The sequence below is a fragment of the Acinonyx jubatus genome, chromosome C1 (assembly GCF_027475565.1).
Source record: "Acinonyx jubatus isolate Ajub_Pintada_27869175 chromosome C1, VMU_Ajub_asm_v1.0, whole genome shotgun sequence".
Taxonomy (NCBI): domain Eukaryota; kingdom Metazoa; phylum Chordata; class Mammalia; order Carnivora; family Felidae; genus Acinonyx; species Acinonyx jubatus.
Window position 1 is genome coordinate 92904142 of NC_069381.1, and position 26485 is coordinate 92930626.

The 26485-nt window shown below is 40.6% G+C and overlaps 1 protein-coding gene across 1 annotated transcript; it reads right to left on the reverse strand.

The window, feature by feature from the left end:
- Positions 1-1962: 1962 nt before the first annotated feature.
- KCNA3 (potassium voltage-gated channel subfamily A member 3) lies at positions 1963-23823 on the reverse strand. Its single transcript, XM_015075757.3, has 2 exons — positions 20267-23823; positions 1963-7930 (listed from the first exon to the last, which is right to left on the reverse strand). The coding sequence occupies exon 1, from the start codon at positions 23628-23630 to the stop codon at positions 21885-21887; it is 1746 nt and encodes a 581-aa protein (XP_014931243.2). The 5' UTR covers positions 23631-23823; the 3' UTR covers positions 1963-7930; positions 20267-21884.
- Positions 23824-26485: the final 2662 nt, after the last annotated feature.

A 26485-nucleotide genomic window follows, 5' to 3' on the forward strand; every position in this document is an offset into this window, starting at 1 on the left:
CACATGATGAGAGCTTGGCCTGAGCGCACAGCATTCCCGCGGGCACAGACAGTGCCTGCAGGGAGAGGCATATTAAAATCACAAACTCATTACTTTCTCAAGACTAGACATATAAAGTTCAAACAGCTTTATAAATTGCCCCCAGAGATTGCCCCTCTCTCTCCAAATTACTTCCGTCTCCATCACCACAAACCAGAAGGCAACACAAGCATTTTCCTCTGCAGAGTTCTTCAGCTTCTCTGGAGAAACCAAATGAACACTGAAGACATCAGGTGCGGTTAACATCATTTAGCTTGGCTTCCTGATCCCTCTCTGGCCCTCTGACTAACTTCCCTCACGCGGTGCCTGATTGCTTTCTGACTCAGGTCATGCGGAAATGTTTGTTTTCATGGCTAGCAGAATAGGTATAAATTAAACCAGGACTACCTGGCATCTACGTCTCACCAACATCGTAAAGGCTAATGAGATGGTGCCCATGAATCAACCTGTGTTCTTTATCTTCATCTGAAGGCGTTTATTTTGCCAAATTGGACCAGACACGGGTGAGGGATGGTCCACACACACTCATTTCCCTGACAGTGGTGCGCTTTGAAATCAGATTTCTGGGTTATTTGCTTTGTCCCTCCTCTTGTGGCTTCATTTCCAGAACAATGATTTCACTGACCTTAGATTTTAAAAGACAGTACTGTCCCCAGAGGACGGAGTTCTCCATTTGGCTTTTTCTCCTCTCTCATGACTCAAGTTATCAGGTATCATGCAGAGTGAATCCAGAAGGATTGAAAAATAATAATAATGTGCCCCATCTGGCTGTGATTAATGGAACTTCTAAATACATGATCAATGGGCCTAAGGGAGAGAAAGGCACAATATTGATAAAGGTTCTAATATAAAAGAAAGTACAGAAGGGTGAGCTGAGGATTGAGTGGGCCCATACATACCCCACAGCCCATAGAAGGCGTGCAGCAGTGAGAATTAGGTACTAATTTGTTTCTGCTAAGTCCAACAGAATTCTCTTGGAGGAAGAGAATTCTCTTGGAGGAAGGCATGGTTCTAAGAGGCTATTTGTAATCCCGCATCTCTTAATTCATTCTGTAAATGTTCGCAAAGGATTTAAAGATTTAGTTCCTGAACATGAAATAGAAATTATGGCTCGTGGAAATCTACCACCAAATTTGCACGACCAGAAAACTCAGAAAGTTATTTCTTGTATCAACCGGAGGCTTAGAAAAATATGTTTTGTTCTAATTACTACAGGTAGAAGGCAGCCTAAATCTGCACTTTTTTTTTTTTTCTTTTTAGACGAAGTAAAATTCCAGATGGAAACAAGAGGGCCTCTGTTTTGGTGACGCAGCATGTGCTGACATTCCAAAAGCACAAACACATTTGAGTAACTAGCTGCTATTAGGAAAAAGAATTAGGATCCACATTGCTGAGCACAAAATAAGAACAATGGGTATGTGCGGGCTGATTAGTAGAAATTACAGTCTGTCCCGGGATAAAAAAATATTGGACATAATAGAGAATACATACGGAAAACAAAATGCCCTTATTTAACACTTGACTCTTCTGGGTCTAATAATGAGAATTCTACCCTCCCCTGTTGTTAGACTATAAGCTCTCTGAGAGCAGGATCATCTTTGTATCCACCTTCAGACATTTGCTTCAATTTTCCCATATAACTTACATCAAGTATGAAGGTACATACTTATTACAACTAATTTTCTTCTTCCCTGAGATTTTTCTGGGCCCTCAACAACGTAAGACAGGGAGCAACGGAAGAAACCTGGGCAATGTTGGCATCCAAAAGACTTGCCAAGTCATGGAGGAAGACCCAGAACTGTCTGCAAAGATAGGTGATACTTAAGCTGTTCAACAGCTCGGGTTTTGATGTTTCCTGTTTTGCAAAACCAAAACGAGAAAAGGCAGGTGGAGAGAGAAAAGAAAGAAGTTGGAGCTAATTAATATGAGTAACAGGATTTTGGGGGGTATTTTATTGAATTCCGCACATAACATTTGCCATGAAAATACTTTAAATACGACGACAAATTTTAAAAAATGGGTCAGATAAAAATATCACATAATCAACTCACAGGTATTTACTGTATTTACTTAACAGAAGGCTCGAATGTATTATGACAAGAACATCCAAGAACACGGCATAAAAACTTATTTAAACTTTACATTAATAAGTGATAAGTGAACACAATTCAATGTCAAAGGAAGACGAATATAGAAAAGAAGTTTTGACTTTACATTCTATTCAGAATTCCATTATTTGTTACTACGTCATTATTTGAGAATGATTATTTCATTCCATACAAAATAATACTTGATTGACTTACCTGTTTGATAAAGAGAACTAAATTTAAGGTTAGCAAAATTTAAATTCTGATATAGTATAGCATATGTTCCACTTAATTATGCACAGTAACATTGCATTGCTAGTGAGTAAAAGTACAGAACGTATCACAGACTGTTGATTTACAAGGGAAAGCAGTTAACAGTGTCTCTCTGTTGTTTAAAAAAAAAGAATAGGGGCGCCTGGGTGGCGCAGTCGGTTAAGCGTCCGACTTCAGCCAGGTCACGATCTCGTGGCCCGTGAGTTCCAGACCCGCGTCAGGCTCTGGGCTGATGGCTCAGAGCCTGGAGCCTGTTTCCGATTCTGTGTCTCCCTCTCTCTCTGCCCCTCCCCCGTTCATGCTCTGTCTCTCTCTGTCCCAAAAAATAAATAAATAAACGTTGAAAAAAAAAAAATAAAAATGTTGTATTATGTCATGAACTAAAACATGAATCTTCTCTATATTCAAACTGAGCAGTCATCAGATTTTAATTTTATCAGGGAAATTACCTACTTTTTAAATATGGGGATAAACTTTACCATGTATTTGAACATGTATTAGATTGCAGGTATTAATCCTGTAGTCTAATATTTGATAACCAATTCTTTTTGAATAGTTAGAATAAGGAGTTTTCTTAAAATGAAGACAGTTTTTCTATCCTCTCCTCCTTCCCTGTCCTCTGCTAATCACAGCATACATGTGACGAAAGACAGTGGGCTGAAAATTGGTTACAGTGGTTGGTCTGACGGTACGTTTTCTCTGAATCAGAATGTTGGCCATTTCTTGGGTTATTGCTTCTTTCAACTGTTCAGAAGTCAGTTACTATGGTAGACTTTTTTTTTTTTTTTTAAAAAGGAAATTAGAAAGCTAGGGAAGAAGATAACTTGTCTGTCTAACATTATGACAACACGTGGATTTGGTGTCTATGATCAGGGTTGGTGGACTTAATTATGTTCTAGATGGAAAATGTTTGGCTATCACCCTGTGGGAGGACTCTCTTTTGGAAGTATCTAACAAGGTCTGTTAATAGCAAAAAATGCCTCGTTCTCCAACTCTGAAATTTCCCAACATATCATGTAGAATTAGATTTCAGCTACAGTTTTACAGCTAATGGCAAAATAACATAAGGGAGAACAGTGTAAAGAAAATGAGATTTGGAGCCATTTGATGGCCATATGGTCTTGAACAAGTCACTTGATCTTTCCACTGGTTGGTTAATCTCTAAACTTCAGATGCTATTATTACTTCATATGGATATTTTAAAGATTAAATAAGATGTGAATGATCTTTGCAAAGTATGAGATAAACAAATGTTAGACGTTGCTATGAAAAAATCGTATTTGGATGTCTGCATAATTACTATCTGTATACGATTTCAGAAATGGATTATTGTTATTATTACATTTAACATACTACATGGAAATACTATATACACTGTTTGCTTTCCCTTGTATACATATAGAGGAACTTTTTACCCCAAATTATGCCATTGTATGGGGTAGTTCCAAAAATGGTCTACACTGAACAAAAGAAGAGTATATTCCTATTTGGTTTATAGTCCTACAGTTTTAAAAACACTTTGACAATTAGTTTTAAGTCAACTAAATACTTAACCTTCCCGCCCCAAACCCAGCATTAAGAGATCACACCATGGATACAATTCACCAGAAGAGATACTACTATGGTTTGTTTCGGTATGGTCAATTCACAAATTGTTGCAAGATACAATATGAACACAATTTGATAGAATCACCATTGAGCAAATTTCGTCAACTTTAAAAAAAATGGATAAAGTTACTTTTCACAAATATCACTAACACGAATATATAAGAGACTCAATTACACCTAAGTGAAAATTCAGATTCACAAGACCAAAAATTATCAGATTAAATGTTTTAATGAATTGCTCCGCTAGTCAAAATATACATTTCCTATTGTGATAGAGGCCTTTAAAAACTGCCCCCTTTTCTGAATGGAAGGATATAAGACTAAACCTCTGGACAAATAATCTCGTTATGACAAAATATTTCTGGATTATTCAAATGGACTGCTATCATTTTAACAATTTCCCTAGTGTCCATATTTTAGCATCTTTCTATCCTAATCTCTTTCTACCATAAAACCAGCAACCAGAATATACTCTTGGTTTTCAATGGGTATAATTATCTCTTATCTATGTTGTACAAAAGCTATAACCCTTCTTTTTCCAACTGTCCACAAAAGCCAAACAGAAGCGTTTGGGTTATCCCTGAATTTCGTTTCTCACTCCTGAGCAAAACTAATTACAACATGGCTCCATCAGGCCTCTTTTGTATTCACAAAAGTTTACAACATTTTGTGAATATTATTTCAAATTATAGTCATTTGAATTCTGGGACCAAAAACGGCGTTACCTTTTTAATGTGACAAAAACGCACCTTGCAATCAGCTACAGTTCACTGGCAAGCATAATATATTTAATTCTGGTTTGCTAAGTGTTTATTAAACTACAAAGATTTAAACGGAAGATTCACTTGCACAGAAACTTTGTTTATATAGTAACTAACCCACCATTCAAGGATGAAATGATAAGTCATAATAGTTAAGCCATGGTCCAAATTAAAAGTTACATTTTTTAATGTCTTGCTGAGGTCAATTAGAAATATGAACGTTTGGATTTGTAGTCTGTTCAGTCATATGAACAGAGATCTGTGGCATCTTAGTGCCTGGAGAGGAGCAACATGTATGTGCATATCAGAATATTCTGGAAACATTATAGAATTTTCAAAGATATAAAGAAACGTACAGATTATTACTAAATTTAAAGTCTTCATTGCACGGATAAAGAAACTAGGGCTCAGAGAAGTCAAAGGGACTTTCCTAGGGCACATAAATTATTAGCAGAGCCAGCACTAAAGCAAAGACACTTGCTTAAGCTCTACCAAACTGCTTCTTGTGGGGGAAAAAAAATCAAGAGATCATAAGGCAAACATCCCCATCCTTCCAACCTTTTCCCACTTTCTAGTCCAGGATTATAATGTTGAGTGTGCAGTACAGCTCTGGAACTGTTTTTAGCATTTCATATGTAATTTCAAATCACATTAAGTTCTAATTAAATTGAACAAATAACCTCCTCTTCCTTTGCAGCTATTTCATTAATCTGTTTCCATTCTGCACAGTGGGTTTTCTACATTTTCATGATCCCATTGTAGGCCAGTGACAATTCTTAGAGGAGAAAAAACATCCCATTTCCTCTTCTCACAATCAATTTGAAGAATGGTATATTTATGACACTTTAAAGGTTTAAATCTTATTTCAATTTACTCTTTCCTTTGGAGATGTGTAAGAAAAATCTGAGTACTTTAAGTATTCTTCAAAGACTTTTCAAATGTGTATAAATGAGGATTTGGGGGCTGAGAATGGGCTTTGGGGATTATTTAACCCAGCACAACCACCTTGCAATTTAGGAAACTGTAGTCTAGCAACAGTAAGTGACTTATCTAGGGTCCCACAGGTAGAAAGTGGGTAAGAACTCTGGTCTCATGATATCTACATCAATACTGTATTTTTACTACACATTTGGTGAACCATATCAGATATGACAGTTTACTCATCTGGTGCCGTTCTGTGCTTTTATCTCAAAGTCCAGGTTTTGTCTTTATTTGAAACCGTGGCCTGTAATAATAATGCAGATATGATATTAAGTATACATAATACTTAAAGTTGTGTCATTGGTGTTTCCTGAAGGTAGTACCTGTGTCTATTTTTGTAATGCCTACCGATCCTTACTAAAACATGTGAATGTCTAAAACCCCTTATAGGACATTTAATTGGTTTGTTTCAATCATCCCAATAGTTGATGTGAATTACTTTAACTGCTGACAAGTCTGTGAACATCAGTTATGAGTATTAGGTGGCTGGAATGGATTGACAGTTCTCTGGGCCAGCGTCTCTTCTATGTGCGCTAACAGAACAAAAACATGGTGGTGGCTTTGGCTATGTTTTCACTTTAATTACAAATCATTCAGTTGGGAGGTTCACATAGCTCAAATCTGAGATACTTATCAGTCACTTACTTCACTTTTCCCGAGAGTGATCTGGTCTCAAAATTTTGACCACAGAAGAATTATCAGCAGATTGTGCAAAATTCATTGTAGGCATTGACTCAAAGAAAATTACCTGGATTTTATCTCCTACATCCTTTGCTGCTAACAGGTATAAGATTGTTTAGTTATCGATTCTTAGATATTAACAATGAAACTCCTTACCTGTATTTCCTTTTACATGGCATCAAAAAGTATTATAATCTTGGCTTTGCTACTGAAATATTTTGATATCATTAAAATTCTACAAGCACTCTTATTAGAACAGCGTCGCTATGCATTTGAGTAACAGGAAATTGGTTATTTACGCATTTGCTCAGGTATGTTTCAAAAATAAAATATGAAAGTGAAAAAAAGTCTTCATTATACCAAATGTTCACAGTTTGACTTTCCATAAGGCTTATTAAATAATATACAAATAGCTACCATTCTGCTGAAATGTCACAGTAAATACATTAATAATGGCACAGAAGTGAAATGTCCCCAAAAGGGAAATCATCTTCATGACCTCCTAAATCTCTTTTCCAACTAAAACTTTGCTTATTTTATTGAAAAAAGTTCCATTTCTAAAGGAATAACTTATAAAAATAGAGGATGAGTCAAGAAACCTTTTACAGGTACAATTTTGAAGGAAATTCTATACATTAGATGAAATATTATATCTTTAAGAATGTGCTTTGTCTCACCACACCAAACATCATACGAAAACTAAACTGAGTGATTATAATATCTATGAACTGCTGAAAACTATAACCACATATTAAAATTTTAGCTAAAATAGACAACTTAAACATAAGTACTAACATACTTTTAAATTTATGCTCAGCTAAAACCTACCTACGAGACAAATTTGCAAATCTATCATTTTGAGTCAAAAAAATAAAAGGATGTTGAATCAAGCAAGGCACATTTCTTTTAGGCCAGTCTGTCTTGAACACCATTCATCTGGGCACAGTGTAGATTTCACTTATTTATGTGTAAATGGGCCAATCTATGTAGGAGAGCCTTTGGTACAAAACACGCCTTCACAAATAAGGTTGCACATAAGCCAGAACACAGAAGATAACATTACTATATCTCATGATTCAACACAGTCCAGTGATTAACTGAAAGAAGAAAACAGTACCAGTTGGCTTGTTGGAAACAAACATTTAGGTTTTCTTTATCAGCAGTACTGACTAGTTTTTGAGTGATTCAATTTCACCAAAATGTCAAAAGGTTGAAATGATCCCTTGATATTTTCGAATGTTCTTCTTCATCTATCACTATCTTTAATATTGCACACAATTCGAAGAGAATCCTCCAGCTTTAGAGCTGTTTCCTTTATATAAAGCATTTATTAGAGACATGTTATTTAATGTCAACTGAAACAAAAATATGCACTGGCAGACAGATCACTGCCCATCAGCGACAGGACCAACACAGCATTCTTGATGTAGGCAATTTAAAAATGAGGATCCTACTGGTCTGTGCAGCAATACAGTTCTCTATGTGGGACTCTTCAGGTATCTGTTGGACAGAGTAAACACAATAATTTACTGTGTATTTAGTTTTTTAAAAAATTATAGACTTTATGTCAATATAAAATATTCTATTCATTATACTTTTCAAAATTTGGGGGTTTTTGCAGGTACCCTGAAAAGTTCAACCAATTTAATTTTCTAAACTTATCAAAAGCACTTAATTTATAAATTAGAAGAAGTTTCAGAGTATGCTGAAATTATGAGCTTTTTGTCCTTACATCTATCTATCTATCTATCTATCTATCTATCTATCTATCTATCTATCTATCTATCTATATCACCTATGAGAGAGAGCGTGTGTGCAAGGAAGAAGCTGAGGGAGAGAGAGAATCTTAAATAGGCTCCGTGCCCAGATCAGAGCCCAATGTAGGGGTGGCGGGGGCTCAATCTCACGACCATGAGATCATGACCTGAGCCAAAATCAAGAGTTCAAGAGTAGGATGCTTAACCCAGGCACCCTTTCCCCCCTTTTATCCTTATTAATACCCACTTTGAAATGTAGTCTAAACCAATGTGATTGTTTGCTTTTTCAACATAAAAATTTACCTTCACCTTTACAACCATCTGAAAGGTTCTGAGTGCCTGTTTTTAAAGAAAATATATGTATTAATTTTCTCAATGTACTTCCAAGGGTTTGTTTCTTTCCTGGCTGTATATCCCACTGTTATAACCTAAGATGAGAACTCTTTTAAAGTGAATGGAAATCCCATGCTCAGGGTTCTGGAAAGGGGGTGGAGGAGTGAGGGTAGCAGCGGGAGGGAGGGAAGGAGAAGATTATTTCCCATACATACTCCTGGTTTTAGCAGGTATCTGATATCCAGTGGCAAATGCCTACCAGTGTTGATCTGGAACTTGAATGTGCTTTTTGTGGAAGAATCATCAACTCACAAAACCCAATATCATATGACTACTGTGTACTTGGCAATCATTTAATGAAAAGTTTTCTTTATTGGCCTGGATTATACTGGATCATCCTTCATGAAAGAGAGAACTTCTTGACACTAATCTTTGGCCAAATAGCAAGAGTACACTCTTGCATCACAGTATTCTTAATTTTCATTATGAGCGTTTGAAAATTACAATGGTCTAATAGCTAGTAATGACTACCAATTACAAGAAATTACAAGTAACATGAATGATCTGGCATCCATTTCATTTCCTAAGTGCCTAGTTTCTGCTCAATGCTACTGTAGCTTTCATTATCTTGAGATGGTTCTATTAAGCTAGTCTTGTCTTGCTACTATTTACATCCTTTCTATATGAAAGGTTCAGCCTTTTTTTTTTTTTTTTTTTTTTTTTAAGCCTCATGTGTCAGTGCCTGCTTCAAGGCTCTTGGGACTATTAAATAAGTAAGGTATAGCTCGGCATCCTAATAGACTGTAGGGGTGGAGGAAGTTGCAATTTAACAGAAACAAGAAGTCAAAGTGATATTTGGATGCTAATCATGTTTACATTAGTGGCTAAGAAATGGGTTGAAGGGCTTACTTAGGTATCAAAATCAAGTCTACAAAAACAGGGAAAGGAAGTATAACAGAAAATGGTGACTTATAATTGATGATATTTGACCAAATAAATGATTTAACATAAGAAGCAAGAGGTGCGCCTGGGTGGCTCAGTCAGTTGGGCATCTGACTTCGACTCAAGTCATGATCTCATGGTTTGTGAGTTCGAGCTCCGCATTGGGCTCTGTGCTGACAGCTCAGAGCCTGGAGCCTGCTTCGGATTCTGTGTCTCATTCTCTCTCTGCCCTTTCCCCACTTGTGTTCTCTCTCTGTCTCTCAAAAATAAATGTAAAAAAATTTTTTAAAAAAAGAAGCAAGAAAAGAGGATAAGAACAGTCAAATTTCTATAATTATCAAGCTTGTGAAAAAGTAATTAATACCTCCACCAAGGCCTAAACAAAAGAGGTACAGAAACCCAACTTACCTAACTGCTAGCCTTACTAATTTGTATTTCATGAGGAAAGGGTTACAATCATTTTATTTTATGGGAACTTTGTTTTTATGTGTTTATACTTTGACATCTATTAAATAACTTAGAGTTGGCTGCACACCAACAAGCTCTATGAATTCTGCCAACCAAATGGTAATGATTTAGCCAAAGGACTAGAAAATTTTCTTGTTCAATTATGCATAATTCTCTGATTGGCCTCTTGGAAATTATGTAATCTTGGCAAGCAAAAAAAGTTTAAACTCAGTCATTAGAGTTGCTAATGTGTTAAGACATGAGCTTTGATGGGGCACCTGGGTGGCTCAGTTGGTTAAGTGTCTGACTTAGGCTCAGGTTATGGTCTCGTGGTTTGTGAGTTTGAGCCCTGCGTCCGGCTCTGTGCTGCCGGCTTGGAGCCTGGAGCCTCTCTGGATTCTGTGTCTCTCTGTCTCTGTCTGCCCCTCCCCAACTTGTGCTCTCTCTCTCTCTCAAAAATAAATATTAAAAAAATTTTAAAAAGACATGAGCTTTGTCAAAAATCTGGAAAGTCATGGGAAAATGAGCTGTGAGGTATAATCACAGAAATATTTAGGTCTGCTAATAATAAATATCCTTAAATCCCATTGTGACCTAGTAAAATAAATTGATTTTTAGAATAAGTTAAAATGGTTGCAGGTGAAAGATTTATAGAATACAGGTGTAAAGCAATTCAAACACAGTTCTTCCCTAGAGAAACTATTTTTGTCTGTGGTTTTTAGCCACCCACTACCTTTTGAAATCCAGGACAGTGTCACTCTTGTTTAACATACTTTTTATTATAATTTCTTACAGAGGTAATCTGTTGGTGAATACCTGAATTTTTTTTTGTCCTATAGTCATACATGAGGTAAATATAAAATGTAACGGTATGTGAGGCTGCCGTTTATAATTTCTAATACCTTGGCCATTCCAGCTTTTAATAGAAAATCCAGTAAAAACCCATACTAGGTTAATATATATATGGATATATATATATATATATATATATATATATATATACACACATACATATATATATGTATATATATGTATATATATGTATATATGTATATATATATAATACTAGGTTAATATTATACAATAATATATAATATATAATTATATGTAATAATATATATAATATAATATAAAATAATATAATAATTATATAATAATATTATACAATATATAAAATAATATTATATAATATATAATAATTATATAATATATAATTATATAATAAATATATAATATACAATAATTATATAATTATTATATATTAATATAATATATAATATTAACTTAGTATTATATTAACCTGTACAGGTTAATATACACTAGGTTAATATATATATACTATATATATATCAACAATAATTCTTCAAACCAGAAAAAAACATGAAAAAATAAGAAATGAAAATTACTCATTCCAATCCTCTATCTTGTGTCATTCCTTTAAAAGGTCCTGACAATGTGCCCTCAGAAAAGAATGATCTCTGTCCTCTGTGAGCTTCATTATATAAAGTGATGGAGGCAAACAGAGTTTCTGTCTTCTGTTGGTCTCCATATGTAATCTGAAGCGTACACGTCAGTTTTCTTTAATTTAGGGACATGTTTCGTGAGGAAATTGTTCCGTGTAGAGGTACAGAGGCAACACCTAGTCAAGTTCCGGTCAGATGTGCCTGAGAAATCCAGGGAGAGCAAATCCAGGAGCAGTGTGGAAAAGGTTCCCTTCTATTCATATCTGGAGAGTCCCCATTTCCTACTACACAGGGAAGTGCCTCTGTTACAAGATTACCTAAAATCCCACAATACTATTACCTCAACTCTGCGGTACTCCTTTACAGCAATGCTTTCATTTAGACTCAGTAATTCCATACTACACACCTTGGTTTGCCAAAGCTTCTAAGAATTTCCCAGTACCAACATGTGCTACTACCGGTGCCTCTCACCTATTTTATTTAGAAATGACCTATGTTTTGCCACTATAAAAGTCACTCTGAGGGGCGCCTGGGTGGCTCAGTCGGTTGAGCGTCTGACTTCGGCTCAGGTCATGATCTCCCGGTCTGTGAGTTCCAGCCCCATGTCAAGCGCTGTGCTGAGCTCAGAGCCTGGAGCTTCGGATTCTGTATCTCCCTCTCTCTCTCTGCCCCTCCCCCACTCATGCTCTGTCTCTGTCTCAAAAATTAATATAAACATTTAAAAAAAATAACAGTCACTCAGAGAATCTGCTCTTACTGTTCTTGGATTCAATGTCCCCATCTTCTCTTTCATATATGAAAAAGTCCCTTTAAAAAAATAACCGATTTTTGTGAGCCTACCATATAACTTGACAATTACATCAAAATTTACTTTGTAAAAGCAATTATTTTACTCAGTAAGGTCACAACTACAGTAATGTAATTCTTCAAGGTGATTCACTGATGAAATATCTAATGCCTTATTTAATCAGCTTCCAGAGTAATGGAAATCCCATGGATATATTAAGACTCACCATTAACTGAAAGCAAGAGTGAACTTACAGAAAGGTTTCTTAGAATGTTGGCTAGATAGGTAAGTTCCTATAGATATCACTTAGGTGTTCTGATTTTTGCTATACTATGTAAGCCAATCAGTCAACAAATATATATTGAGACATATATTGAGTATCATTTATAAACAGCATTTTATTACCGGCTAGGGTAGGAAACACAGTCTTTGTGAAGCATTCCAACTCTAGGTAGCCATGGTGATTAGGAGCGATATCTCTTATAATGTTATATTTAAATTATTTATGTTAAGGAACTCTACCCCCACAATTGGGTAGTACTTTGTCGGTAAAACCTGCTGGAGCATGTTCTACCAAATGGAAGCCCTCCCCAGTGAACCAATTATTAGAAATTCTATCCAAAAGAGCACGGTGAGGGGGCGCCTGGGTGGCTCAGTCAGTTAAGTGTCTGACTTCAGCTCAGGTCATGATCTTGAGGTTCGTGAGTTAAAGCCCCGTGTCAGGCTCTGTGCTGACAGTTCAGAGCCTGGAGCCTGCTTCGAGTTCTGTCGCTCTCTCTCTCTCTCTCTGCCCCTTCCCCACTTGTGCTCTGCCTCTGTCTCTCTCAAAAATAAAATAAATGTTAAAAAATAAAAAAACAAAAAAGCATGATAAGGGGTATAAGCCTCACAGTGATACACTGAAGCACAGATCCACAACATGAAAATTTTGCTTATAGTTTAAAAACACTCAAATTGGAATTTCCTTCCTCTCATCCCTTCCTTGAACAAAGACTTATTAAGCACCAACTTTATTCCAGGCAATATTCCAGATCCTGGGGGATATAGTAGCAACGAAAGACAAAGGTCACTTATGCTCATGGAAGGGAAAGGAAGATGGACAATACACAAAAAGCAAGTAAGATTTCTAGTATGTTAGAGGAGGGAATATACAAGGCAGAGAAAGGCTAAAGGAGAGTGCTGTGGGGGCTGCAAGTTTAAACAGAGTGGCTGGGGAAGGCTTCACTGAGGCAGTGACAGCTACGGAGCTGACGGAGCCAGCCACGCAGAGATCAGATGTTAGAACGTTCCAGGCAGTGGAACAGTGGTACAAAGACCCGAGGCGGAGCGTGCCTGGTGTGTTTGAGGAAGGGCAAGGAGGCCGGCACAGCTGCTGTAGAGGATCAAAGGGGAGAAGAGTCAGAAATGAGGTGAGAAGGGTAAGGGTAAGACAAGGTAGAAAAGGTAGGGCCTTGCAGGCCACGTGAGGGCTTTTAGTGTGTAGTCTGCGGGAAATGGAAAGCCAGATGGGAGTTTTGCCACCAAGAAGTGACATGATCTGACAAATGTTTTAAAAGGTTCTCTCTGGCTGCTACATTGAGAACAGAATCCAGCAGGGGAAAGGATGAAGGATGGGGTACAGTCAGGAGGGTACTCTAAAAATCCAGGTGAGGAGCACCTGGGTGGCTCAGTCAGTTAAGGGTCTGACTTCAGCTCAGGTCATGATCTCGCAGTTACTAAGTTCGAGCCCCGTGTCTGGCTCTATGCTGTCAGTGCAGAGCCTGGAGCCTGCTTCGGATTCTGTGTCTCCCTCTCTCTCTGCCCATCCCCTGACTGTGCTCTCTCCTTCTCTCAGAAATAATAAATGAATAAATTTAAAAAAAAAAAATCCAGGTGAGAGATAATGATGGCTTAGAATAGGTGGTTGCAGAAGTAAGACTCCGGAAACATTTTAAGAGAGGAGCCAACAGGATTTGCCAATAGCTTGGAAAAGCGGTATGACAGAAAGAGAGGAATCTACAATAATTCCAAGGATTTTTTTAGCTTGAATAACGGGAAGATTGAAGTTATAGTCACAGAGAGGGGGAAAAGGGCAAGAGACAGGATTGGTGGCAAGGGTGGTGCAAGAGAGGGAAGCTCAGTTTTGGACATACTAAGTTTGAGAGATCAGATGTCTAAGTAAAGATGTCAAGTAGAGAGCTGGAAATGCAATCTGAAGCTCAGGGGAACGGTCGGGGGGGGGGGAGAGAAATTTACATATAGATAGTCTAAAGCTATGAGAGTAAGACGGGATATAGAAAGAAGTCTAAGGACTAAGCTGTGGCCCACGGGGCTCTCAAACATGAAGACTCAGGGGAGATGAGAAAGAACCAGCAAAAGAGATTAAAAAGGAGAGAGAAGAGACGTAGTGAAAAAACACACAGTGTTGGGTCCTAAAGTCAAATGAAGCAATTCTTTGCAGGAGGAAAGAAGTATTCCACAGTGCCAAAGGCTTCTGATGAGTCAAACGAAACAAGCACTGAGAAATGACCGCTGGGTTTAGCTATCAGAGGTCACCAATGACCTTGAAAAGTACACTTTCAGAAGTGACAGGGGTGAAAGTGTTTGGAGCAGACTTGGGAGCAAATGGTAAGGGATTCCATGATGAACGAAGAGTGATGCAGTCCCTGCTCTCATAGAAGAGATAGATTAATCATATAACACAAATAAATATAAAATGACAGCCATGTCAAGAACACATCGTATATTCAATTAATTCTAAGACACACTTTTTCAGATTTGAGAACCTATGAAATCAGGATGTACCTTAAAATCACTGGTACCTTCCCTCATAATTGGCAGTTCTTTTTTTTTAATGGCACATAGAATAGTGGTGGTTCTTAAGGGACCTTAAACTTGATGAAGGGTACCCTAAATGGGGAATTGATAAAACCAGAGTCATGAGAGATAACTTGGAAGTATTGAAGTAAAAACAGAAGCTAAGAAAGCGAGGAGGGGGCTAGCAGTGGGAACATCTGCAAAGATCCCCATAGATGAAGGGGGAAAGGGAACTAATCCCATAAGTGGATGAAGATCAGGGCTGAGAGAGATCATGTGTGGCCATGAAAGCTATGTGAAACCTTTGGATCTCTATCCCCAAAACAAGAAAAAGACCTTCAAAGAATTCTAAGTAGGGGCAGGTGATGTAATCGGATTTGAGTCTCAAAAAGACTCTTCTGGCTACCAGGGGGAGAATGGTCAGACTGGCCACAGGACATGTAAGGAGGCCAGTCAAGAGACCTTGGCACTTACCCAGGATAGAGAGGAGAGTAGTGTGGATTAAAGTGGTGGTGACAGTGATGCAGAAAAGTAGATTATTTTTAGGGGTATTTAGGAAGTGAAATGATTAAACTCAGTGACAGACTGAATGTATTTACTTATATGAATCTACTATTACGTTAATAAACACATTGAGAACACTAGGCAAAAAATCTGCCTCTTAAGCAAGGCTATAAAAAAATAAAAATGCTTTGTAAATGTCTCTGCAGCACATATGAATGAAAACCAGTATTTTGGAAATTCACCCATTTTATATGGTTTAGATCTCTGGACAGAAAGCAAATATATCTTAGGACAGAAAATAACAGGTGAGGGGTGTGTGTGTGTGTGTGTGTGTGTGTGTGTGTGTGTGTATAACAAATTACCCTTACTGGATTCTTTTCCAAATTAAATCATACGTTTAATTTAAGGAACATGTTTAAGTGTATAAAAATAAGAACTTTAGGTTTCAGAGAGAATTTCCATAAAGAACAGGAGTTTAAAATAAACTTGACAACAAAACCAATGCTGACTGACATGTAACACACAAGTGCAATGCTAGCTTTCATTCTAGAAATTTAGCGGGAATCTCAAAAGAGATTCCCAAGAGCCTTTGTGCTCTGATGGAAGGGGTAAGGGTGAGGCTGGGGACTCACTGAAAAAGAAAAAGCTCTTCTCCACTCCCAACCTCCATGCTGGGGGCATGATCTGCAGAGTCAGAGCCCTGCATGCCCATATTTATTCATAACGTTCTCCAGACATGATGAAACATCATTTTTCGTGCATTTAAATGCCATCTTTCTCACAACCAGGATCCCAGGATTTACTTTTCAGGCTAGAGCTCCTATTCTGCATGCTTTAGGTTGCAGCAATAATAAAATGGCTCCCAAGGAAATGATGGAGCCTCTTTTCCAGATCTCCTCTTTAATGTATTTGATGGTTTATGGTGCAAAATTTGAAACGCAAGGAAAAACACATCCAGTACAAAAAAGGGGGGAAAAAGAGGAAAACCACAAAAACGTTTCTCTGTAAAACGTTTTTTCTTTACAGTTCTGAAGACAAAATTAGTTTGCAGCATCACTGAAGACGAAGACAGATATTTGAGAACTTCCTGACCTCTCTGAATCGCTTAAATGAAATTTGCAAGGTGGATGTGAGTATATAAAGAATATTATTATCATGTACTCTATAGCAATGGTCATTTTCTGGCAGGAGGTTAGGAGCTGAGTCATGATAGCCCAGGGTTTGGGCTCTGCATGGCTTCCCCTCCCTTCTTCCTGCCTTTTCTGATTTGCCCTCTCTCGAAGGTTTTCAAGTACTCCCTGCAAGTTATAGAAAACAAGTGACTTCAGTGACTTCATTAATATATATAAAACAAAATACAGAAAATTAGTAGCACCAAAGCAACAGTCTTACCCTCCATTCAAAAGGTGAAATAATTAAAAAAAAAAAAGAAAAGAAAAAGAAAAAGAAAAAGGAAAAAAAAGCCCCACCCTAAAATGCAATCCCTAAATATCCTCTGTCTCATTCTTGTGCTCCTCACATCTATCCCACAGTGTTTCCATAAGTCTTCGAATTGATGGGGGAGGGGCAGGTGTACTTCTCTGCATTTCTTAGTGGGAGGGGTTAGTCACAGCTGAGAAGTGGGAAGGACTTGGAACTGCTATAGAAAATGTTGAAGTTTTAAGTGTATAGAAGTCATTGAGTTATAGTTATGGTTCTCAAAGGAATAGATGATTGGTATTTTATATTGAATTTAGATACGATCGCCCAAGCAGTTGCTTGAGTACATTTTATGCCAAAGAGGTAAACACCAGTTTCATATAAACAAACCATAACTTTAAATTGCTTCATACTCTGCATTTAAAATTTCAATCCCAGAAGTTTTATTTCAAAATTCAGAAATAACTGATAGAACGCCTCCTCATATCTGTAGCTGTTTGTTATAATACTTGGTGGGCACTAAAGTTTGGTATAATATCAGCTTAAAAGCACCATAAAGGAAATAAATAGCAATGCTGTTATTTTCATCTCTGGATTCACCAGCTGTGGGGTATGTACATTTTTCCCAGGGTGTTGATGGATGTGCCCTGTTCCAGTCACACCTCCTCTCATGAATCTTTTGTACACACAGACGTATGTATACTTTTCAACATCTAAGACGTGCACTGAGCTCAACAGTGAAGCCTGTGGTTTGGCAAAGCTGACTGATATATGTGGACTTAGACTCATTTGCATTTTGCTGTAAGCCCAAATCACTATCCATTTTCATTTTCTAAATGATTTAGGACCTTAGAGAAGGGGCTACAGCTATTATGTGGGCCAAAATTATATTCTATTGTTTCTTTGAGCACAGATGCTCTTAAAGATCCATGGAGTTATTAGGTAAGGCAATCATGTCACAAATTTCAATGAGCTGGCAATCTCCTTGTGCTTTCAATCCTTTTGTTCTAAGTAATTTCTCCTTTCTCAATAAGAGAGAGTCAAAATATTTATACTACTTGCTGCCATCGTTCTTCAGTAACCTAGGCAAAATATGAGGAGATGGAAAAAATAACAATTTGCATAGTACTATCGATTGTAGATTAAAGCACATGAAAATAGAAAATTAATCTTAAAACTGAAAAATATCTATTGCCCTAGCAGGTATCACTACTATGACTAATTATACTTTCTGAGTATAATATTAAATCCAGACAAATCAATAATATAAGAAAGTGATCTTTTATTACTAGAAAAGTCAATCTCTTTGTTCAATTTAAATACCTGATACTTGATCCCTATGGTTAAAAGTATCTGATGTTTAGAAAGGGTTAATTTTCAATATACTGCATAAAATAGGTTTCTGGAGATATATTCTTTGCAGAAATTCATTAATTAGTAACATGGGCTGAAGTCAAACCTAAAAGCATAAGAAATTTATTTTCTCAATCTCTTTCAAGTCACCTAATAAAAGGAACATGGGTTTGGGGGCCAGAAGGACCTGGCTTTAATCATAGCTGGGTTTCTTGCTAGCTGGGAAGTCTTTGGGAAATCACTTAACCATAGCCATCTAGTTTTTCCCATCCTAGAGTGGGGTGAATACCACTTACCTTGCAGAATTGAGAGTATCCAGGACATGGTAATTAAATGGTAATTACTATTGTTACACAGAAAGTAAATAGGAAGACACTGATTATTTATGTATGTCATATCATTTGCAAACCTCAGTAGTAATTATACAATGCTTGTAAGTAAGAATCACAATAATAACGTAATCTCTTGGCAAAATCTCTGCTGCATACCATGCAATTATTTTTTTCTAAGTATCATGCCTGTATCAACATTTAATATTCACAATTCTACGAGGTACCATTTCTTATCCTCAGTTTACAAATAAGGAAACTGAAGCACAGAGAGGTTAAGTAATTTGCTCAGTGTCACACAGCATAGTCAGGATTCAAACCCTGGCAGTCTGACTGCAGAGCTTATGCTTTAAATCACTTCATTAAAAACCTTAAAATAACATTAATGTAAGATTAGAGCCATTCACTCGTCAAATATGTACTGAATACATAGAAAGTGCTACATTTTGTGGTAGACACTAGTATCCAAAACTTTGTCAAGATACAGAACCTATACCTTTTAAGGAGCTTTTAGTTTGGCAACTAGAACATAATTATACTATGCCAAAGTTATGATTCAAAAAGCCATTATTTCTCTGGATTGAAGAAAAAGGTCTTCTTCATATTACTGTTAATAATCATACAATTCTGAAAATTATGGTACAACCATAATTTACTCACAGAACAAAGCAAGGTTTCTATATTTTCAAATAAAAAAATGAATAAAGGGTCACTGCACTTTGTTCATCTTCATGTCCAGATCTTTTAAGAACAGACACAAAAATTATTCTTACGTTATTACTATAGTGTGTCTAACAGTTTACCACCAAAATGGGTCACAAAAAGAATGTCTGGTCATTAAGAACACCAAGAGTTTGATCAAAAGGTAGATCAGTGGTGAAAGCAACTCTAACAAGTAGCAAAGGAAACTAGATAAAGGAGTCCTATTTGCATGCACGTACAGAGAAAGCAATGAACATGTATATACTTTTCCTGCCTCTATTATTTGTCTGTTCCTTCCTCTTCCCCCTCATATAGTCTTCATTCTTTTTCACTGTCTTAAATACACAAACAATAAAGTAAGTAGGCTTCTGACTACCTGAAAATATGAGTTTTAGACTCAGGGTTACTCTAATTTACTCTAAGATAGAATAGTTAGTCATACCCTATCAATATCAAGAAACAATTGTGGACAACGTATACTTGTGGACAATGTATAACATATAATACATATAATGTATATAAACTAAAATGGTTTTGTTAAAAGACATTAAATACATTTGTTACCCACATTGTAACCTTAACCACTTTTTATTGAAAAGAACCGTACTGCTGCGTATGACTAATTGTGTAAGTTAAAATTGGGCCAATAATCCAACAGCAGTAGGTTCTGCCTGTTATCCTTTTTTTAAGGGGAAACAGGTTGTGCAGTAGCCAAGAGGGTTAGTAGAAGGAATGGAATCATTTTCATTTCAGTTTGGGTGAAGGTTATTCTATAGAGCAATGACTTCCCCCGTGCTATCCATTTGCCATAAACAACAAAAACCAAAGGACAGTTAACAAAAGGGAAATCAAATGGAAAAGATGTAACTGATCATTAAAAGGCACTTGCACGTAATTAATATGAAACTACTGGGTTTGCAAGTAGCACCAACCCAAACAGGAACAGCATCTCCCTGGTTCCCTGTACAAAGAGGGAGAGCTCTCAGTACCCCCACAGTGCTCACCTGATTCTCTGTGTGTCTTCTGGCAACCCTGGTGTGTGGCTGAAACTTGCAGGTATTTCCCCAAGATTTGGTTACTTCCCATCGTCTTTTTTTATTGATTGTCTGCAATTCCCTCAGTTAAGAAGCGTGCATTCTTTATATTTTTAAAGTTTACTTAGCTTTTCAAGTGCTCTTGTGGGATCTGGAGTTTTTTTTTTTTGTTTGTTTTGTTTTTTTTAAGAGGAAGTCTCAAGGTCCCTTGCAGTAAGGTTTCAGGTACACTGATTAGATCTTTCATATGCTTATGTACAGAACGCTTTTACATTTGCTTTTAAATTTCATCTGTGGGCTTGAAACTTCCTGGAGGAAGAAAACAACATCCCTTTAAATTATTGCCTAATTGTTGGCATTGAATTCAAATCATGCCTCATTGTGGTGTATATCTAACATTCCAAAGGCAATATTTTCCTTCTCGATTCAATCATTATGAGATGATATCAATGATTTTCTGTAGTAAAAAAATAACGCATTTTGTGATTCATTTCACCACCCTCAGATTCTCAGACATAACTTTATTTGTGCGGTTTATTCAAACAGTGGTTTTCCTTCCGACATCCTGTAAGTAGGAACCATCTGGAAAGGTTACTGTGGAAACGGCAGGGGCTAGGGGGTGGGGCTACAGAGCAAGAGATGCCATGACAACCTTTTTCGGGTTTCCCAGGAAACATGGGTTGCTATGGGAACTGCATCAGTCAGGTCCGAATTAGTAACTTCCGCTGGAAGGAGTGTCTGCCACTTTAATCTTCTTGTGATACCGCAGAAGCTTATCTCGCAGACGCGTTAGGAATTTTGTTTGTTTCTCTCAGCAGCGCTGAAAACATCTGTTTCTACACTTTGGTAGATGTTGCTTGGAACACACACACAGAAGTTCAGAGGAATCTGTTAGTCTACCCCTTTCGAAATGCTCAACAAGCCCCAAAGAGTTGCAACCGATTAGTCAGATCAGGACATCTCAGGAATTTCCCTTCCTTCAAAGTTGTATATATCTTTAAAATTCCGGGAGGGGTTCCGAATAGAAGAAATCCCAGTCAAAAACCAAAGAAACTCACGGTGGGTTTACAAGTCATTTTTCTAATCAGACTTCTCATCTACACATCCACAGCATAGGCAATTGAACTAAATACTCAATAATGTTGGACAGTCCATCACACTGAAGCATCCTTTAAGTACGTGCCAGCTTTACTTAGTAAAGAAACAAGTGTCTTTTAATTCTGAGGTTACGCGGTTACTCTAACTGTTGTTTAATTTCATTTCCTCCCAGGATGTACAGCTGCTTTTGGTTTGTTTGTTTGTTTTAGAGGGTGTGTACTAGAAATCAAGTTTAAAGTAAGTTTGTTCTTTGCAATATTAGAGAGAGGGGGAGAAAACAATGGAGAGCTGAGAGAATGCAGCCCACTTGCAAAACAGACACCTGTTTCAGTATGAAGCAGTAGGGAGAGGGGAAAATGAAGTGTGCTTTCCACTTCTTCATGTCCTTTCCTTGATGAATGGTCTGGAAATGTATAAAACAAGGGCATACACAGACCAAGGGGGCACGTTCCACACAATACTGAGCACAGCATGTCACTTGTATCATATATTAAACGTCAGTAAATATCTTTTTGATGTTGACACAGGAGTTGGGATTATTGTTCGTGGTGCAGGTGGCAGTGGAATTGCCCGTTTTGAAAGGGGTCTGGGGGAAAGCGCTATGGTTCATGCCCCCCTCTTCGATCACCATATACTCCGACTTACTCAGAGTCGAGTTACTCCTTGCTTTTCGGAGCTCCTCCGCCGATGAGGAGAGGTGCTGGCAACTTCCCACGTGCATGTACTGGGCTTGTTCTTCCCCTTCTGTCTCCCGGTGGTAGAAGTAGTTGAAGTTGGAAACAATCACAGGGACTGGCAAAGCAATGGTCAAGACACCAGCGATGGCACAGAGCGACCCCACAATCTTGCCCCCTATGGTCACCGGGTGCATGTCACCGTAACCTACTGTTGTCATGGTTACCACTGCCCACCAGAAGGCATCCGGGATACTGCTAAAACCTGAAGTGGGGTCGTCTGCCTCGGCAAAGTAGACCGCGCTGGAGAAAAGGATGACCCCGATGAAGAGGAAAAAGATGAGCAAGCCCAACTCCCGCATGGAAGCCTTCAGCGTCTGGCCCAGGATCTGCAGCCCCTTGGAGTGCCTGGAGAGCTTGAAGATGCGGAAGACGCGCACCAGCCGGATGACCCTCAGGATGGCCAGGGACATGGCTTGCTGTCCATTGCCCTGTCGCTCAGCCAGCTCGGTGCCCAGAGTGATGAAATAAGGGATGATGGCCACGATGTCTATCAGGTTCATGATGTTTCGCGAGAAGGTGGCTTTGCTGGGGCAAGCGAAGAACCGCACCAGCAGCTCAAAGGAGAACCAGATGATGCACAGAGTCTCCACCACGAAGAAAGGATCCGAGAAGCTGGAGGCTCCGGCGGACGCCCCCGACGTGCTGTTGCCGGCCGCCTCGAACTGCTCCTGCGACGACGCGGCGGGGTAGTCCTTCTCGTCGCGGAACTCGGGCAGCGTCTCCAGGCAGAAGATGACAATGGAGATGAGGATGACGAGCACGGACACGATGGCGATGCCCCGCGCCGGCCCGGAGCTCTCCGGGTACTCGAAGAGCAGCCACACCTGGCGCTGGAAGTCGTGGCGGGGCAGGGGCCGCTCCTCCTCCCGCAGGAAGCCCTCGTCCTCGCGGAACTTCTCCATGGCCTCCTCGCCCAGCTGGTAGAAGCGGATCTCCTCGGAGAAGATGTCGATGGGCACGTTGACCGGCCGGCGGATGCGGCCGCCCGACTGGTAGTAGTAGAGGATGGCGTCGAAGCTGGGCCGGTTGCGGTCGAAGAAGTACTCGTTGCGGAGCGGGTCGAAGTACCTCATGCGCCGCTTGGGGTCGCCCAGCAGCGTCTCCGGGAACTGGCAGAGGGTCTTGAGCTGCGTCTCGAAGCGCAGCCCGGAGATGTTGATCACCACGCGCTCCCCGCAGCAGTCCTGCTCGCCGGCGGCCGGCAGCGCGGGCGGCAGCGGCTCGTAGCGGTCGCGGTCGCAGCCTCCGCCGCCGCCGCAGCCGCCCTGCGGCGGGCCCCCGCCGCCGTCGGCCGCCTCCGGCTCCAGCAGGTGGTCCCCGGGCACCACCGTCATGTCGGGCGGCAGCGCGGGGCCTGCGGCGGGCTCGGCGTAGCCGGGGTTCACCAGGGTGTGGGCGCCGCCGCCGCCGCCGCCGCTCGCGGGGCTCTGGGGAGGGTGGGCGCGGTGGCGGGCGGAGGGCGGCGGCGGTGAGCGCAGCAGGCTGAGGTGCTCGTCCATGCGGCGGGAAGAGGCGGCGGCGCGGGCCGCGTCGCTCCTCCTCGCGCTCCCCGCCCCTCCGCCGCCTCCGCCCCCGAGCCGGGCCCGCCGCCTGTTGCTGCTGCTGCCGCTGCTGCTGCTGCCGCCGCCGCCGCCGCTGCTGCCGCCGTGAGGCTCAGTGTGACTCTGGCGCGGTCCGCCCGGCTCCTCCGGGAGAAGCCGCCTCCTCCTCTCCCGCCTCCGCGCTCCCCCCCGCCCCTCCCCGCCCCTCCCCCGCGGGGCGCGTGCCCGCCCCTCCGCGGCCCCTCAGGATGCCCGCCCACCGCGCGGGCGCGCGCTCCGCTCCTCCCCACCCCCCCCGCGGCCGCGGGCCCGGCCCCTCTCCACCCGCCGCCTCACCCCTTGTGGCCGCCTGTGGCCTTCGCTTTGCGCCTCCGCGTGCCCTCGAGCCCCCGGCGGGCCGAGGCGGCCCTCGGGGAATCCGGCCCCCAGTCAGTGCTCCCCTCGCGTCCGGCCCGCGAGGCTTCTCGGCCGGCCTGGGCCATCCCGCCGCCCCGCGAGCGGCTGCTTTCTCGTCCTGCACGCGTCGCCTGGGCCCGCCCGGGGAGAAGGGCCCCGTGGGGCCGGGGCGGGCGAGGAGGGAGGACGGAGATGCGCTCCGGGCCCGGAGCGTGGTGGAGCGAGGGAGTGACAGGTCCGGTGGGCGCCCTGGGGGAAGAGGCCAGTCTGCTGCTCACACCCTGAGCCCACTGAAGCTGGAAGACCGCCAGGCCTGGAGCGCTCTGAACAATTTAGCTCCTCGGTGCATGAGAAGCCCAACGGAGTAATGGGTGCTGATGAGTTTCGCACCCGGAGTCTGAAGAAAATGAGTCATTAAAGGCATTCAGGGACTTTGCTGTGTAGCCAGAGACTAGTTCTCACTAATGTTAATGGCTGAGATTTCAGCCCTTGGGAAGAATCAAGGACCAAGTTCCTGGTTGCGATTGGCGAGGGCAGAGAGGTCTTTAAAGAAGAGCAAGGTTTCCTGTCGGTGGGCACAGGAGAGGAAGAGGAGAAGAGAAATTCACATCTCGTCCGAAGTCTGTCGCGGGAAGGACTGGAGCAAGATGGGTACCTAGACCCCTCAACTTAATGTTCCACGTTGCTGGCTTTGTGGTAGGGTTTGCCACGCTCTAGTTGTTACACTGGGAGAACATTCAGCCTGCAATTTGTATCTCTGTTGCTTGATTTTGGCCTGGGGACAACAGGTTTATCCCCTTTGAGCCTAAACTCTTTCTTGAGATTGTTCTGTTTCTAGACATTTTAGCAACTCCAACTTAGAGTCGACCCTAGGCTTTAGAATGCATTTTCTACTGTATCATTCGACTCATTTACAAAAGGGAACTGTTTGGACTACTCCCTCACCCATCATACCTTAGCTAATAATTCTACCGCCAGTAACTGCGATTTGTGGTCACTACTTACCACCGCTTGCAACCCAGGCTCTCTAGGGCAGAGACGAAGTCTTACCCAGTTCATATCCCTAGCAACTACCAAAGTGCCTGATAAATAGTAGGAACTCAGTATGTTTGTTGAACTCCTCAATAAGCAATTCTTTGCATTTCTGTCTGCTCTGGGGTATCAACATTTCTCCTTTCTGAACCCAGGTCCACTGGGATTCCTGGGATGAAGAGTGACGGGAAACAGCTCACGAGGTGTACATTCCTCGGTTATATCACCAAGTAATAGAGAATCTACCGAGCTGTAGATTCCACCTCTGCCTCTTCTGGGTACAACAAGCATTTATGTTCTTTACTGGCCTTTTATCTTTGACTTCACCTCTAGGTCAGTACTAGGCACTGCAGACGGTGACATGTGTTGCAAGGTGGTAAAAGGAGACAACTAGGTAAAACAGTCTCACAAAACTAGAACACTGTTTTTGAGCTGGTGATTAGGGTAGCGGTATAATCAATCATTCATATATTTAAAGCTAAGAATAAGACAGCCGGCTTGCTGCAAGGTTGGCTCGTAGAAAGGCAAGGACCCTATTTTTAAAGACCAAATGTTTCATGCACTTCTGTGTCTGACCTAGAAAGTGATTTATTTCTCCATTTGCAGGAATCAGTACTGGAATTAATATTAATCAATGGCAAGGGAGACCAGAACAGAGGATGGTCCTGTGATGGATGGTCACAAGCTTCTCCCTGCTGTGAAGTATCTTTCCTTCAGAAACGACTCTTTCCATTCCTTTCATGTATTTGCCTTCTCTGGAAGACTCATTATGAGCTTCTTAGGACAGCCTTTACTTTGTATTTGAGGCCCAGAGAAGTCAGGCAATTTGTTCAAGCCCGCACAGCTAGTTAGGGGCAGAGCCGAGCCTAAAATCTTGGGCCATTTCCAAATCCAGTGTTCGCCCTACTGTATCACACTGTGAAACTCTTGAGTTGATCACTGTGAGTGCTTAATAAATATTAGATTTCAAACAGCAGCCTATTTGCTTCTGATTGCTGACTAGTTCACTTCAATTCATATTTATTTGAACCGAAAACCACTGCCTTCTGACAGCTGGTCTATTGTTTATAGGAAATGAGTTGGTGGGCGAATTCCAGCCCTGTTGGACAGCAGAACCCATCACAACAAATCAATGTCAAAAATAGCACTTCAGGAGGAATACATGCCACTTATTTAGTACCCCCAGTGGAGTAGCTCAAAGTGATTTGAAAATGTCTCATTAATCCACATGACACCCCTGCGGGATAATAATAATATTATTCTAATGTTTAAGCATAGAAATGTGGCAAAGCCAACAGCGTCTCTGAGCATGTGCAGATTTTCCTCATATTTCAAGTCCTCAATAGTAGACCCTAAATAAAACCATCAGGTTTGCAAGCAGCAAG